The 16,546-nt window shown below is 38.6% G+C and overlaps 1 protein-coding gene across 1 annotated transcript in view; it reads left to right on the top strand.

Moving 5' to 3' along the window:
• Window positions 1-13,271, top strand: part of LOC139710837 (thialysine N-epsilon-acetyltransferase-like) — a 45,395-nt gene extending 32,124 nt beyond the window's left edge. Inside the window, exons 2-4 of the mRNA XM_071622754.1 lie at window positions 6,485-6,658; window positions 11,998-12,038; window positions 12,930-13,271. Of these exons, the coding sequence (XP_071478855.1) occupies window positions 6,485-6,658; window positions 11,998-12,038; window positions 12,930-13,139 (425 nt within the window). The 3' untranslated portion in view covers window positions 13,140-13,271. The remainder of the gene's footprint in view (window positions 1-6,484; window positions 6,659-11,997; window positions 12,039-12,929) is intronic.
• Window positions 13,272-16,546: the final 3,275 nt, after the last annotated feature.

Raw genomic sequence — 16,546 nt, 5'->3', positions numbered from 1 at the left:
GGGGGCCTAAATTGTACGTTTTCATCTTCTTACTGAAAACCTCATGATGGATTTTCACCAAACTTGGCAGGTAGCATCCCTAGGTGGTTAGGATCTCAATTCATTAAAATGGGCACCATGCCCCACCCGGGGGGCCCTCAGTCCCCCAAATTTAGGAATCTTAAAAAAATTTTGCCCTTATTGTACATTTTCATCTTCTATAAGAATGCCTGGTCAAATTTTGGTAGAGCTGTGAATAATGTAGTTTAGTGACTGCGTGAAAGGTGAACTTGCGATACTCAGGTGAGCGCAAGACCCCCGGGTCTCTTGTTCATATACTGTTTAGATTCACTAAAATCTACCCAGTGCTGACACTAGAATAAAAGGGAAGAAACGGGGATGACTGGTGGAGTACTCCTCAGTACAGTCGTGTTTCATGAGGCTATGAGAACATTAATAAAACCACAAGAAACCCCGAGACAGTTTATGATGTTTTGAAGCGCTGGGCCACCGGACACATATTGAGCCATTGTGTCTGACGTCTCTGAAAACTCTTTACTTAGTGGTAGCCTTTTTGTGCTTAATATTCCCAGGGCAGAATCATGTGGCAGAGGGAGAAAGAGAGAGAGAGAGAGTAGGGGGGGGGGGAGGGAAGAATAAAGGATCTTAAGGACTTGATCACACGAAGTATTCAAATATCTTATACTAAGTCTAAGACATTTGGCGGAATTATGTGGAACGTATATCGTGATATTTGCATTCATGCAAAAAGTAGCCGGAAAAATGAGAAAATGAACATTCCTTCCTTATTTCATCCACATTTCTTCGATGCATATCCCCTTTGTATCCCACTGCCACAGTACAACGCGTAATGCGTTTGAATTGTAGGCGATTATTTACATGCACTCCGATTTTACTATACTTCACATCGAACTCCATCTACATGTATTCATACTCCAGCAGCCAGGCTTCGATCGGAATCTTAAGGGAAAAGTTCATCTTATATGTGGATTCATGAGTGGATGTTGCAATATTGTTAGAACACATCAGCAATCATTGAAAGTTTGAGGAAAGTTGTTCAAAAGTTGTAATTTTTTTTTTAAAGTTTCTGCTCAGTCATTGCTGGATGAGAAGACTACTGAAGCGTATGATGTCGCATGCGTAGAACGATATAAGGAAAATATAAAGAAAATTTCACAAAATTTCATTCTTTTTTAAAGCACACATTCCCTCGACCTGTTACTAACGTATGTTAAAGGTCAATGATTACTATTCCCCCTGCCTTCTGAAAGAGGCAAGTCAAGTGCTCTTTTATTATGAAAGAAAAACGAAAGTATGTTAAATTTTCTTTATGACATTTTTGTTGTTGTTGTTATTTGTCGTTCTACACATTGTGACGTCATCACAATCTGTAGTAGTCTTCTCATCCAGCGACGGTGGCACTGAAACTTCAAATATTCATAACTTTTGAACGGATGTTCCGATTTTCCTCAAACTTCCACTGATGTGCTGCATTCTCCCAATTTTCATGTACACGAAGGTGAATACGTCCTTTAAGGACACAATGTAAAAGTATGGGGGCCCCAAGTTGAACATTTAATGTCGAACGTTGCTGAATGGGCTGCCTATTGGTGTTCAAATGGATGAAACATGACAAACATTTTTGGCATTGTGGCTATCTATAGATAGGTCTAGCTATATGAACAAAGTATCCGAAACGATTAATTTCAACGGAAGACTACATTGTTTTCGGTGAAAAAAAAAAAGACTGAGAAATCTAGCTTATTACGGTTAATTCGTTCGTTCTCAAAATGTTCACTTTGTGAGCATCTTTGAACTGGAGACATCTATATTTATGATAAAATATGCCTTTATGATAAAATGCGTGCTCATTAACAGAAGTATGTATGGATGACAGTTTAATTACCACTATTCATTTACCTAGAGCAAAGAAGACAACGACGTCTTTTTACCGTCGTTACTCCTGTTCTTCAGTCTCCCATTTTGACCAGCCACGCTGGGATACAGCTATAACCACATGCTTTACTGGAACTATTGAAAATGTCACAGTATTATAAAACGTATTTCTGTTAACAGCATGGAAAGGAAAATGCTGCTGCTCCACGTTTGAGAGTACAACACCTGAGCGCACGTAGCGTAATTCAAAGACTATATTGTGTGCTCCAAATGGATTTAAATATCAAATAGATGATCGTGTTCTGCAAATTGTGTTAGCATGAAATATATCTCGTAATTATTAGCCATGCAAGTAAGAGTGTAAATAAGACGATAAACAAGATACCAATGTAAACTAAGCTATAGGTGAGGAGACTTACACTCATTCATATGGACATTTTTATGTTCTCTTTTTGTCATACTGTGATAACAATCTCATTTGTTCTCTGTTAGCTAAATTCTCGTAATGTATGTGTGGCGTGGATCACATGCTTGTAGTATCCCGTGTTTATACAATTCTCCCAAACTCTGTACGCTATATTACACAGTTCGACAAGATTTTTTTTATAATGTGTGGTGTTTTCCTGACGTCGTTGTTCAAATGGCAAAAAAAAAAGGAAAAAAAAGTAATGTCACTGACATCAAAATACGGAGATATTCAAGTAAGTAATGCTGGTGATGACTGCACATGACAAACCTTTAATAGGCCCTAAAGGTTATCCGTAGCATCCAGAAAGTTCAGTGTGTGTGCAGCTTTAAATATGTATAGCTTAGCTTGATGGAATAGCTAGGTACGTACTCGAGAGAAATATAAGTCGGCCTTTTGGAAACTCTTGATGTGGTAATAATTACGTTCGATTTTTTCATGTTCGAACTCTGTGCTTGAAAAAAAAAAATCAGCACATGTTTTATTGAGTCTCCCCCTCTACCCCCCCCCCCCCCCCCCCCTCTTTCCCCACCCCAGCTCTCTTCCTTCTCGATCGATGCTTTCCAGCGTGAAAAGCCTCTGCACTTTCTGGCAGTATGTAAATGTAAATACCAATACAATTTGGAACATTGATTCCACTACCTGAATAAGTGCATGTCTAACAACGTGTCCTTGCTTTGCCCAGCATGATGATTATTAATTGCAGGTGTTGTAGTGATGCGCATGCCCGAAATCCTGGCATTAGCCTTCAACGGCCTTTTCCTTTCACTATCTGTGAGTCTCACGGAAGGTCGCTACTTCATTAACCATCGTTGATCAATTCTCACTTCTCCTTCAACTCTTTTTGTGCCATGGAGTCAAAATGAGCACAAATTTCATATTCGTACCTAAGTATACTAATCTATAATGGACAGGAAATAAACATGGCGCACAGAGGGTAAGGGAAGTCTCGTCGCTAGCTGATTGTATTTCAGTAAGTTCGTATGATCAAACACAAGTAAACAAACAAGCAACCACACACAAAACAAACAAACAAACAAACACAACCTATGGACAGAAAAAAGGTGAAAGAGTTCATACCCTGTAAGTGGGAGTGTATACTGCTAATAATTATCTTGTCCATTTCCCGCCAATCGTAATGGTATGATAAACATAAAGTCTTCGACGCAAGAATGAATACGCAATAATGAAATTATGACTTGATTAACTCATGGGAGAGAGAAACTGCTCTCTGCCATCTCATTTTGAGTAAATCATGTTGAGATGGAGATGGATAGGAGATAAGGAAGAAAAGTTTGATTACGTTTTAAGAGCAAACTTACACCCAACACATCCGTTTCGCGTTTCTGAAGATAGTAGCCTAGTATCCCTGGCATACAGTGATAGCTTTGTAGCAGCATAGGGCAGCCAGGATTTCAAGATTGAGACCCCTGTCAGTGCAGTGAAGCAGGCAGGGAGAACATGGAGGTGTGTGTGTGTGGGGGGGGGGTGAGGGAGATCACTTTTCTGGATCACATCAAGCCACCTGGAAGGTCAAGAGTAGGTCACAGATGATGAGTGAAGACAGGAAGCCAACTACTTCCCCTCATGCCGCTAAGTTCTAGAAAAATTTGTCATTAACGGATTTTTATGTTGAACACGTACAATGTTTTTCAAATCACCCGTGTAATGGGGGATGCTGCATTTAAAAATTGCAGACCTGATTCGTCAAGCGTCTGTTAAGGGTAGTGAACCATAAACAAATGTGATCAATGAGAAACAAAATGTGAGTGGAATGTGGTTAACTGAAATAAGGAGGTGGTTAGAAAATTACATGTATATTCTTCACCCCGTAACTTGTAGATGTAATGTTAAAATCATTTAGCAATGATGACTCTGTGAAAAGGAGAAAAATATTGTTGCTCAGTTACGAACAAATAGGAGAAATTCTCATCATCGCCATGTGAGTGTGAACGATATCTACTTCTTTTTCTTTTTTTTTTTGGGGGGGGGGGCTTAAAAAATCCAAAGCTTTTTTAGCTTGCGCAAATGCAGGACATTCTTTTTTCTTTTTGTCAATCTTTTATTGTTTAAGTCAGTTAGGAAGGTCTACATAATAATGTTTCCCTTCGGTCACACGTGGCTGTAAATCATATCACCGCCGGAATTTTAAGAGATGCTGGTGTTGTGCTCGTAACTCAACCATAATTATGATTGATTCTCACCGTCACGTGACATTCTCTGCTAATTATGCGCCATTCATAATCAAATCGAAGGTGTCCAAGGTGACGTCTACTTGTAACCACCACCCTTCCCCTCCCCCCCCCCCCTCTCTCTCTCCCTCTCTAACGTGTTTGTTTAACATTCTGTCTGGTATTACTCATCTCGATGAAGAATAATTTGCATAGATGAATACTTGTCATGAATGAGGAGCAGATCAAACAAAGGACAGTGACGTCTCATCAATTCTGTATTTTTGTAACGAATATGAAAGACATGACAAGGATTCAGTTTCTTTCGACCTTTTCGCGGTTCAGTTACTCCTATATACGTTGATTTTTACTGTTAAGTTGCGCCATGGACTTAATTGCCTCTGACAAAAAAATTTGTGGTTGCTAATACTCGAGCAAACTAAGTCAGCACTCATATGTCGTGATGAAAAATATTTATTCGTGACTTTAACAGACTAGCCTTCTTTTACGACAGCGCAAAATCTTCGTCATCGACGGTAAGGTCAACTTAAAACAGACACTTTCATACTAGTTGATCGAAAATTTCACGCCTGAAAGTTTCGAACACGAACCGCATTACAGCCTAACACAAGCTTTTTCCTACCTGATATCAATATTAATTATGATTCGTCATAATTCAGTAATTTAATCATAACATGAAGTGATAAAAATTCGTTGTGATACGAACGCGACAGTATGGAAAAGAAGGGAAACTATCAACGATCTCTTTTTTTATATTAAGTTGCCATTGGTCAGTTCGGGATGACCTGTCCAAACAATAACTCGGAGGGATTGCACTGAAGGCTATTTCTTTGTTAACGCCATTAACGTCATAATACGCTTTTGCATGTTCGTTAGCTCGCACAGTATGAGTAATCGATCATTTCCAATGGCGATACATTTACCAGAACAGAATAATCTCGAACGAATTTGGGACAGATACGTAGAAAGACAGAATAATCTTTGCGCATAGCAGGAGGTCGGTCAACAGGCGGACGTGTGAATTATGGAACAGACCAACAAATCAACCTACTCGTGTGATGTTACAATAATATAATTTGCTGGCAAAGAAGCAAACTCCCATTGCAGTGTATTGACAGTGATAAATTTGTTCACTCATCGTGCCGCGGAGATACAATTCATTCTTGCTTATAGGTAACAAATTTGATTACATTTCGTTATTCCCAAGGTTCGCTACTCCGAAAATGAAATAAGCTTCCTTATCTGAAAGGTTTGTTTATCCGAAAATGAAATAAGGTTATTTGTTATTGCGAAGGATCGTTAATCCGAAAACAGGAAAAAAAAAAGGTTCATAAGTCTGAACGGTTGTTAGTACGCACTATCTTCACATTTTCGGATTAACGAACCTTCGGAAGAGCGTACCGTATTTCATTTTTTGATTAAATAACCGTCGGAATAACAAACATGACCCACAAGACTGAGGGATGTCACAGTTACTGCTTGACGTGAAACAAATTAAGTCACCTCAATACCTCTTTTAACAGCATGGTTACCTCAGTACTTTAGTGTCGAATATAACAGCAACAAAATCTCATCAAGATCAGCTGCAGTAATTATCTTTTTTTATGGCGTATATAAGTGACTTCCGCAAATGCACGAAAATTGGGTGTATCGTCATTAGGGTAATTAAAGCGCCAAAAGGTGTAGTGACGGAGCATATGACAGACATTAGTTTTGTCATGTCTCGAATTTGCGCAGTCAACCTTGCCAGTGGATAATCCAGTTTGATAAGCCCACATAATATCTTCAATAACGTTCAGTCTATTTGATGACTGCCAACCTAATCATAAAATGCATATATCACAAAGGTAAAGATCAATTGGGCATAAAATCAGGTGAGATAAAAATTGTCAGAGATCTCCACTGTTTTTTTTTCTCTCCCTCTCTCAAGATCTCAGACGAGATGGTTTTGGTCCCGACCCGGTCTTCCAATGCGCCGTTCTTGAGAAGATCGACAACGGAGTGAGTAGCCTCGTCGGGTACGCCCTCTATTTCTACGGCTTCTGTTCTTGGAATGGCAAGATGCTCTACTTTGAAGATCTCTTCGTAGAACGGGAGTATCGCGGTAAGTGAATTAAAGGGATAAAACGGGAGTATCGCGGTAAGTGAATTAAAGGGATGGTATAGTTTCAATTGAGATGGGGCTTCAGGTTTCCAATATTTTTTGACAATGACTTTTTTTTTAACAAGGAGAAACTTCTAAAGGAAATATGAAAGAGCAAACAATAACTGTTGTAAGAGGAATTAGAAGTTTATTTGATGAAAATTGGCTATTGAAATAACTGAGCTATCCCAGATAAATCGATCCTAATAAAAGGTAAGACCTATCTTTTAGTAAGATCACTTTGTTTTGCTTTGTTTTTGAATATCTCAGCCATTTCAAAACAGATTTTCATCAGTTTCCTTTTAGAATTGACTTTTTAATTGAATAGAATTTGACTTCCTCTTAGAATTGTATTCTCTGCCACATTTCATAAAGTGGTTTTTAGGTATCACACAGAAAGTTAAAAGCTGAATGTTTACCTCAACCAAAATTATACTATCCCCTTTATGGAGTAGTTCTTTGAGGTACTCAGAAAAGCACTATATAACATATTCACTTTCCCCTCTTCATCATACATTCTGTGTTAATTGTTTGTCAAGGAGCTCATTACGTTTGTACAGTACATTCCAGAAGAAACACACCAGGGGCAGTATAGCCTGGGTAAATATTAATCGTATGGTCCTCACTCCGAGATGAGCTAGTACGAGTGCAGCTATGAAAGGCAGGTGTGTGATCGAATGGCACTCCACAAGCAAAGTGAAAACGAACTGTATAGCATCAGAACGATGTTACAAGCCAGGGTTACATGCTTGCAACTATTGTCACGCTTAGACTGGCTGAAGAGTGTGTGTACATGGGAACCGAGAATTCGTTCAGACAAAAAGAAAAGGAAAACAAAAACCACAATTAGTCTCTCCTGCTAGTATGATGGTTACATCATCTTACATGTGATTGTGTAATAGTGTGTGATAGTGTGTATGTGTGTGTGTATGTGTGTGTGTGTGTGTGTGTGTGTGTGTGACTGTTTGTGTTTGTTTGATGGAATACATCACATGCGAATGAAATGTAACCTCTTCCTTAGATGGGACCATTGTCTCGTGTAACTGTGTAATACTTTTTCCAAGTAGGGACTTTTATTGCAGGTTTTTAAGAACGTCCAGGTATAGGTGTTACCTGACCAACTTTGCCAACAACTACTCTGAATCCTCAAGCAAATAATGACATAAGCGACTGAATTTTAAAAGGAATGCGAGAAGGTGATAACTGACCAAAATGTGAAAATTAAGCTGACAAGTTTCATGATGAGGAGAGGACAAAATTAAGCAACGCCAGCTCACTTTAACTGAATGCATAATCAAATGAAAGAAGAAGAGGAAGAAGGCAAAGAAGAAGAAGACAAAGAAGGAGAATAAGAAGAAACAAATGCCGAAGGGTTTTATCAAAGATTCTACTAACCATTTTGTTCATTTGAAGATACTGCTTTGACATTGACTGATGAATACATGAATTATACAGTGTCAGTTTCTGCCTCCTTGACTGCTGTGTTCATTTATTCAGCAGTTTCCGCACATTATACCAAAAGTCAAGCCAACATCGGCACACATTAGTCAACTTCTTGTACGGTGGTGTATAGTTTAATGAGCTATAGGCTTATTACACAGTTTCACAGAACCGTAAGATTGATATACAAACAAAATGGTTACAGCTCGTTATTTCGAAGGTTCGTTATTCCGAAGATTCGTCATTCCGAAGGTTCGTTAATCCGAAAATGTGATGAGGTTTGTTATTCCGAAGGTTCATTAATCCGAAAATGAAATAAGGTTCGTTATTCCTTGATTGTATAAGGTTCGTTAATCCGAAAATGAAACAAAGCTCGTTGTTCCGAAGGTTCGTTACGGACCCTTTATCACTTCGGATCAACGAACCTTCGGAATAACGAACCCTATTTCATTTTCGGATAAACGAGCCTTCGGAATAGCAAACCCTATTTCATTTTCAGATTAACGAACCTTCGGAATAACGCCTCAAATGTTCGGATTAACGAACCCTTTTTCATTTTCCGATTAACGAACCTCTAGGTGTAGGGAATTTGTGTGTTTCGGATTAACGAACCTTCGGAATAACGAACCTTCGGAATAACGAACAGCACCCAACAAAATCACGTACCGTTAATCCTTTTTCTCTCGCCAAAAATATCTTTTTGTTATTCCTTACGCGATTAGAAGCCACGAGTTCTTTTCGTGCATCCTTTTCCCCAGGGTTTTTTCTGTCTCAGCTTGCATGGGAAAATACCAGTTACTTTTATCCACCTGTTCCGCCACGGTGATGATAAAAAGATTGGTATCTCTTTATGGATGGCACTCCCTCAAAGATTACAAGGGTGATGCCCATTCAACAAAGTCATCAATCGCCTTTCAGAAAAAGACTTTTTCAAAAAAAAATTGTTGTCATATGCAAGGATTACAAAGGCACCTCATGGCAACATATGTGTGCGACTTTTTTACTTGACATTTGAAAGAGTAAACCATTTTGGAATAAATAGAACGAATGTCGAACGAAGTCAAAGGAAGATCTAAATACTGCCAACAAAATGAGTGAAGCAAAGAACGATGTCTCGTTGGTGAGTACACGTGAGTTAAAGGGGCATAATGCCGCACAAAAGCTTGATAACATTCCAAGAAATGAATACACTGAAAAAGACATGGTCAGTTTTAAATGGTCATTTTAAACGTTATTTCAGACCATTCACTTTTTACCCACATGTACTGGGGTGAGCTCTCCTTTTGAAGTCCCTTTCCAGAGCCTCGTGTGTGATGCATACAGTACATTTTACTTTATCAACACAGTGCGCAAAAAAATTCCGATAGAAAAGATTGATCCACTGAAACCCGAGCTAATAAAAGGTGGATAAATCAATAAATAAAGTTCAAACAACATATCAGCCAAAATCTGTCTGTACATCGAGAGTATACTGTTAATTGTAATACAAGTACTTTGAAATCTATTGCAAACAGTAATTATTTCAAAGTACAGAGAAGGAAATTATCACGAATATATCACGCTATATTCATTGAACCGTGTGTACCACGAAAATATGATGACAAAAACAGCTGTGCAGCAGCAACAACAACAACACACCATGTACCTACAACGTTTTAGGTCCATGAACACACATACACACGCACACAAACACACACATTCCCCACATGTGTGTAAAAACATGCACACATACACAAAAGCCGTACTAAGGGGAGTTACCAAAGGAAAAAACAAAAAACAAAAAAGAGAAGAAGAAAGGAGAATGAAGGAGCCAAGAAGAAAGAAGAATTCATCCTGTCATCGATCACACACTGTCACAAGAATACTAAAAACCTCCAGAACACAAGGAAGTAAAGTTGCACACTTTCAAGAAAAGTTCATTCGATTGTTGCTGCTGTTTTGATTCTTGTCTGTGTGAGTTAATGTGCAAAACAAAACAAATTTGAAGCATGAGGATTTAGAGAGACAAGCGAGTTTTAGGTGAGTCTATGAGGGGTGTGACGGTGAAGACGTGTCACGTGATTTATTGTTATTTACACAAGCTTATCTAACGTTGTTATGTCACAGTAACATTCATCACATATTATATATGTAACATGTATACAATGGTGTAAATTCATGCATGCCGCCATGGAGTCCCATAAGGCACCATTTTGGAACCACTTCTTTTTGTAACTGTGACATCATAAATCCATCAATAGGGATCATTCGTGATTTTGATGACAATGCGAGCATTTTTCGCTCACTCAATAAAATCGAAACGTTAATACGCAGCTTGCACTTTGGACTATTGATAAGATATACTGAGAATATCATCTGAGTATCTTTTTGCATAAATAAAACACATTTTTTTAATGCAATTAAAAAACCTCAATTCCATTGAACATAAAAAAAAATACTTCCCCATAGAACAAAAGCACAGCTCGAAGTTTCTTGATGTTATTGATGATGGTTTAACATGGCATGGTCATCTAACCACACTACAGCATCGATCTCTTGGGTCGAAGGTATATCTCAAAAGATAGGAGAGGGATTAAAAAGAGATTAAGATTTTTTTTTTTTTGTTCTAGGTATGCTTTCTTCTTTTCTATTCAACAAACCCTGAGACGACGTCTCTGTGAACGGTTCTATTATTAAGTATCAAACAGTGGATTACCTCGAAGTACAGAACACCTAATCTATATGTATTATTATTCCTCGGAGAATACAATATAATAACAGAACGTTTGTAATAATCATATGTGCGATATGATAGCGTATCCCGTTATTAATAACCTGCATATTCTCAGTGACGCGAAACAGTAGTTTTCATGTGTAGATTTAATACAAGAAAACTCGAATTTCGATAATTAATTTTGCAGACACCATAAATCTTCCCGTGATAACCTGACCATGACGTTAGATTTACCAGGAAAAAAATGTGAATGAAACAAAATATATATTATGATTATGATTCAGGACGGCTCGTACTTGTAATATATTAGATACTGTACACTGATTTGGTCGATGCACACTAGTGTGAGGTATATTATGGGGATTGTTTCTCTTTTGCTATGATTTGTTTCACGTTCATACCTAACTATTTCCGTATCTTTTTTAAAAAATCTATTTCTGTGTAGGGATGGAATGCAACAGATGTGACATAATATACAGGGACATATAGTGATAAATGCCTTGGACGAGGTGGAGCAATATGAGCGCTGATATGGAATCAAGCATTTTCCGATGCATTTAATCATTCGTACTTGAAACAGAACGAACTTTCCAATGCAGTATCTAGGTTTAACCTGCTAGAATATCGTTGTGGTAATTATCATGTACACTGCCTTTCTGGAAAGCGTCAATCACACGGTCATGGTCACAAAACAGCGAATATAATTTTGACGCTCCGGAATTAGGCTTGATTAGATGTTATATCCCAATACATCCGGTATCGCGTCGATTGAGAGTCGATGGCAGGGGCTTCCGTTTCCAATTGGTTCCCAGGGATATATGGGATGGCTGCCAGCCATCACGCCCACACTAACGACCGCATCAAGGCTTCTGCAGATTGTTAGACACACATACACATGCTTCCAATTCTAGGGGAAAATTTGTTACATCTCACTCTTTCAAGCTCGTTGGAGCTGACGTCATAAAGCAAAACAAGACATAGTGAAGACTACAGCTCGCCCTGATGGGAGACTTACATACGGCTATGAGATAGCAAATCAAAGGACATCTGTAATTATTTACATATCAGCCTTCACTTTTCATTCAACTGCCCAACTAATCTGTGTGTTATGTCATTAATATTCTTTTCCCCCTAATTTCTCTTTCAGGGATGGGTCTTGGAGTAACATTAATGCATAAAGTCATCAAGGTAAGTACCTCACAGGGGTCTCTGTAACCTGTTCCTCTGAGTGAAAAACACAAAGCAAACCACGTAGAAACAAAATAATGCATTCATTGGTATTGATAAACTGAGGACACCTCCTCCCTCCCCCCCCCCCAAACACACACACACACACACACACACACACACAAAACCGACAAAACAAACGAATCATGTCTGTTAGTATGAAAAACTATTTTGTGACGTCAATATGAAATGAAAATGTTAATGTTTTGTGCAATTTGCTAGAGTGCTGTTGATATTATGCAGAGTTCACACAAAAGTGATAGTATGCACAGCAATTTTACGTAACTTTGTAAATCATTAGGCTACATCATGTTGATGCATTTAATTATTGTAAAAGCCCAACTCTTTTCCGATAGATTTTTTTTTTCAAATTACCACCAAAAATCCTCTTTTAGTAAAATTTGTAGGAAAATTCACCTTTTAATAAACCTTTCCAACAGTGAAACTTCTCCGTGTTTTTGTCATTAAAGAAAATTATTAGTACTTGCAATATGTCAGTACTGTGTTATATTTAATTATAAAAAGCTACTACATTGTACATGCAAAATGTACTGAGAAAGAAATAGGGTGCACATCGGAATCAAGAAATCTGTCCATGTACATGTATGGTGTCTATGACAAAGATTGCTATTTTAGAATTTATGAGGACGAGAAAAAAGTGTAAATGACCAGAAAGCTTCGTAAGAGCAGTGAAAATTTTCATGAAACAAGACACCAGTCTGACGCAGGCACTTAATAATAAGACACAATTATGGGTAACCTTTCGTATCTTAATAGGACCTGGTCCAATGAACCAGTGAATAAAGATATTTACTACCGAGTATTTCCCCTCTACAATCCTTTTGTCGATAGATGGCGGTAGACCGTGGCTGTAAGTGCATCCAGGCCTGCGTGGTCGAGTGGAACACCGAGGTACGTCAGCTTTACCGGCATCTTGGCATTGAAGACTTGACGGAGACAAAGAAGTATCACCTGTTAGCCTTCACGGGTGAGAAGCTCAGTAAGTTCGTCAAACGAGAGTCCTTCATCAGCAAAGACATGATCCTCAAGGCAGAGCTGTGAGGTATGGGGACTGTGACGTCATCGCAGGTGTGCTACCAGGACTGGTCGCGAAGTGGACGCAAGAACCTGCTGATGGACAGTGAGAAGCGGGCATCTGTCGTCACACGCGGCCGGTGTGTCGTAGAGGGGCCAATCGAGGGCGCTCTCTACCGAGTCCTCGTGACAATAAAGAGCGATAATATAAACATATTTTCCTATATGAGTATTTCTGGCTGTGACACCTTTTACCCACTGATGTGCATTTCAAGTCAACAGAGCACACCACTCTCTCCTTCTCTATGTAAAGGGCCAGCTCTTGGTCTACTGACATAAGGAAACGTGTGATGATGCCATTGTGATAACTATTGGAGAGAGGGTCTCATAGGACTATTAGGTGCGCCTCGATAAAGCAATCGGCATCTCTGATATAAGACACTAAGTTGATATGGCGCTGGAGATGTGGCGCGTTACATCAGATCATGAAACTTTTTTCTGGAGTTTAACCCTACACGTTGATGCTTGATTTTTCAGATATATCAAGTATGTTTTGTGAGGTGATTTCTTTCCCATCCCCCCTCTCCCTACCTCTCTCTTCACGTCTTCTCTATAGAATAAAATATGTGGTACGAATATTACTTTGGTGTCGAGAATACAGTATATATTTCTCTAATTATGTCTGTCGCTCGAAAGCATCAATGGAAGGGTAATCCAAGTGATGTCCAAAGAAACAGTGTATCTTACTCGTAGCATTTTTCAGAAATGTATATTTTGTGAGGACTATGATGATTATATCGGTTATCCATACAGCTTTTCATCTAAATTCTATGTGAGACGTTAATTTAAAAAAACAACAACAACGAGAATGTTAGATCTGCTGACATTATTTATGAATGAAGAAATGTCAGTCTTAAATATTAGGATATCTATTGTCCCGTGTACATACAGTATTATGTAAGTTAAAAAAAAGTTTTGAAAACGTAATCATTACAGCATCAACACGATGTGATGTAGTATGTGTTTTTGTTTACAGTTACCTATGGGATTGAAGTCTAGCCCAAGCTTGCCGAAGATGAAGTTTTATTGTGAGATATTAAGCAACCACGCGGTGTGACTCGTAGACGGAAAGTACACGTACACTAAAGACTTGTACATTGTAGTAGAATGCTATTAAGGGAGAGATCACATGTGGAGCAGCAGCATTAATCGAGGATTATCTCCCGGGTGCCTGGCTTGGGGCGCGGGGGTGCTCACATGATATGAGCGGTATTTTGATCAGTACTTGAAATGAAAATCTTCTGTCTGAAAGTTAGTTTCTAAAAGTTTATATATATTTCAATTCAAATAGACACACGTTGAAAACATAATAAATCCTAACACATTTGAAGTCATTTGTGTCTCTTTACTGGTAATGCGTAGCATTTGACTAACCCATAACAGAGTTCCTCACAGCTGTCGCCGACAAAACAGTCTGCAAAAAAAGGCTTTCGGAAAGGACGCTAATCTTTGAAATTATTTGTAGAGATTTGACGCTCTTCCTTGAAAATCATGACTAATGATGACAAGATTTTTTTGTGTGTGTGTATTAAATAAAACTTTATGAAATTAATCTATCTCAGAGGTGATGCACTATCAAGCAAGCTGAACACTTATCCGAACAAATGACACAATAAGTGACTCTCATTCCATGTGATAGTCGTGGTCATGGCGCAAGGGGCGGAAAATTGAAATGCATCCAAATCTGGACAGTGCGTTCGTAGGATTATTCATCACATTCATGATATAAGTCAAGAATCAATAAACTGAAGAAAACAATATTATATCGTGTTGTCGACTAGAAATCAATGCCTTCATATGCGCACAAATCAGCATGTAGCGGTATGAACTATTTCAGAAAGAAACACTTTAATAGAAAGGACGCATCCTTTTAAAAAGAACGTCGTCATAACAAGTATCTGGTAATAAAGGAGTTCGCCTGGTGCATGGATGATAGGTTGATGATCGGTACAGTTTTTTATGTGTTTTGTAAATGAATATTGCTTTGCACTTATATTACACTACTGTATCATCTTGCCAAACTCATAGCTTATATGACTACTTTTAACTCAAGGAAGACTTTTGTTTTTGTTCATCATTTTATATTGGTATAACTATGCACAAACATTGGCATTGCCAATCAAACATGTAGTAGTTTTTTGTAATAACGATGCCGCGTCATCGCCTGTGTCAACCAATCAACTGATTGTATCGCCCACAGTCAGTCGAAGTTGCGTAGTGTGGGATTTGAAAAATCAAATGAGTAAAACAAATTTATATACTGTATGCACAAAGCTATTGCTAAGAGAATGTACACTTAGCTTTCCTATTACACGCAATTTTGAAAACTGTTCACATTGTGACACTACGTATTGTGTCGATGTTGCTTTGTGTTAGTGATAACCTTGTTGCAGATGTCAGAGTGTTGTTGTATTACAGCGATGTGATCTATTCTTATTTCTTCGAGTGATTTTGTTACTGCTATTGAATAATTCTTAAGTTATGATGTATGTAAACCTATGTTTGTCATCTTCTGTGTCATAACATGTGTAAACACAAGCTCAACCTGTGAATATTATGGAGTGAGGTTTTCTGGTACACTGTAGTGATTTGAGTCGTGTTGGTGCTTTCAATAAGCCAGTTCATAATCAACTCATCTGTAGATATTTGTACAAAAGCTCTTTCTTTTTTTCTCAGTTGGTTAGGCACTTCACTCGTTTTCAAAGCGACATAATGCATAAGCTTGCCTAACCTAGCAATTTATGGAATTCATATCCAAACAAACAAGAACTTGCTTAGACCATGTGACCGGAATGGTCTCGTCAATTAACACTTTGAGAAGCAGGCGTTTCATCGTTTTGCATTGAACGTCTTAACAAACATTTTCTTGTTAATATTACTGCCGAATACTAGGTGCTCTTGCCATGTGGATTTGCTGGCAAGCAACATTTCTAAGGATTGCACGAATAATCAGTAAATATTGTTAGTACATGTAACGGTTACATAATCTTCTGCTCATGCGCAAAGTGAAACCGAGAACTGGCCTATTTAGAGTGACATTGGGCGAGCGCCTTATGTGAGAGGGTGAGGACAGAGAGGGAGGGAAAGAAAAAAAAAAACAGAGACAGACAGACAGACAGACAGGCACACACGCAACACACACAAGGCACACACACAGACGTTTGGCGTATACTACATGTATTAGTGCCGGTGGTGCGGTAAGGGTGTGGTGCGGGTCAGAGCTGAACCCGCAGGTGGCTCTGCGGCTGGTAGTATACCGCCCTCTTACGTTGAATTGAAGAACACGAGTCGGGCAGTTGACAATGGTATGAGTAGTGAATGCAAGACGTATGTTTCCCTTAGAATGTCAGGTCTCTGAATGAAACACGACAACC

This window comes from Diadema antillarum, unplaced genomic scaffold (genome assembly GCF_040938485.1).
Source record: "Diadema antillarum isolate AM-2024a unplaced genomic scaffold, OU_Dant_1.0 seq00001573_RagTag, whole genome shotgun sequence".
Lineage (NCBI taxonomy): Eukaryota > Metazoa > Echinodermata > Echinoidea > Diadematoida > Diadematidae > Diadema > Diadema antillarum.
Note: the sequence above shows the minus strand (reverse complement) of the source record. Positions and strands in the feature narration are given on the sequence as shown.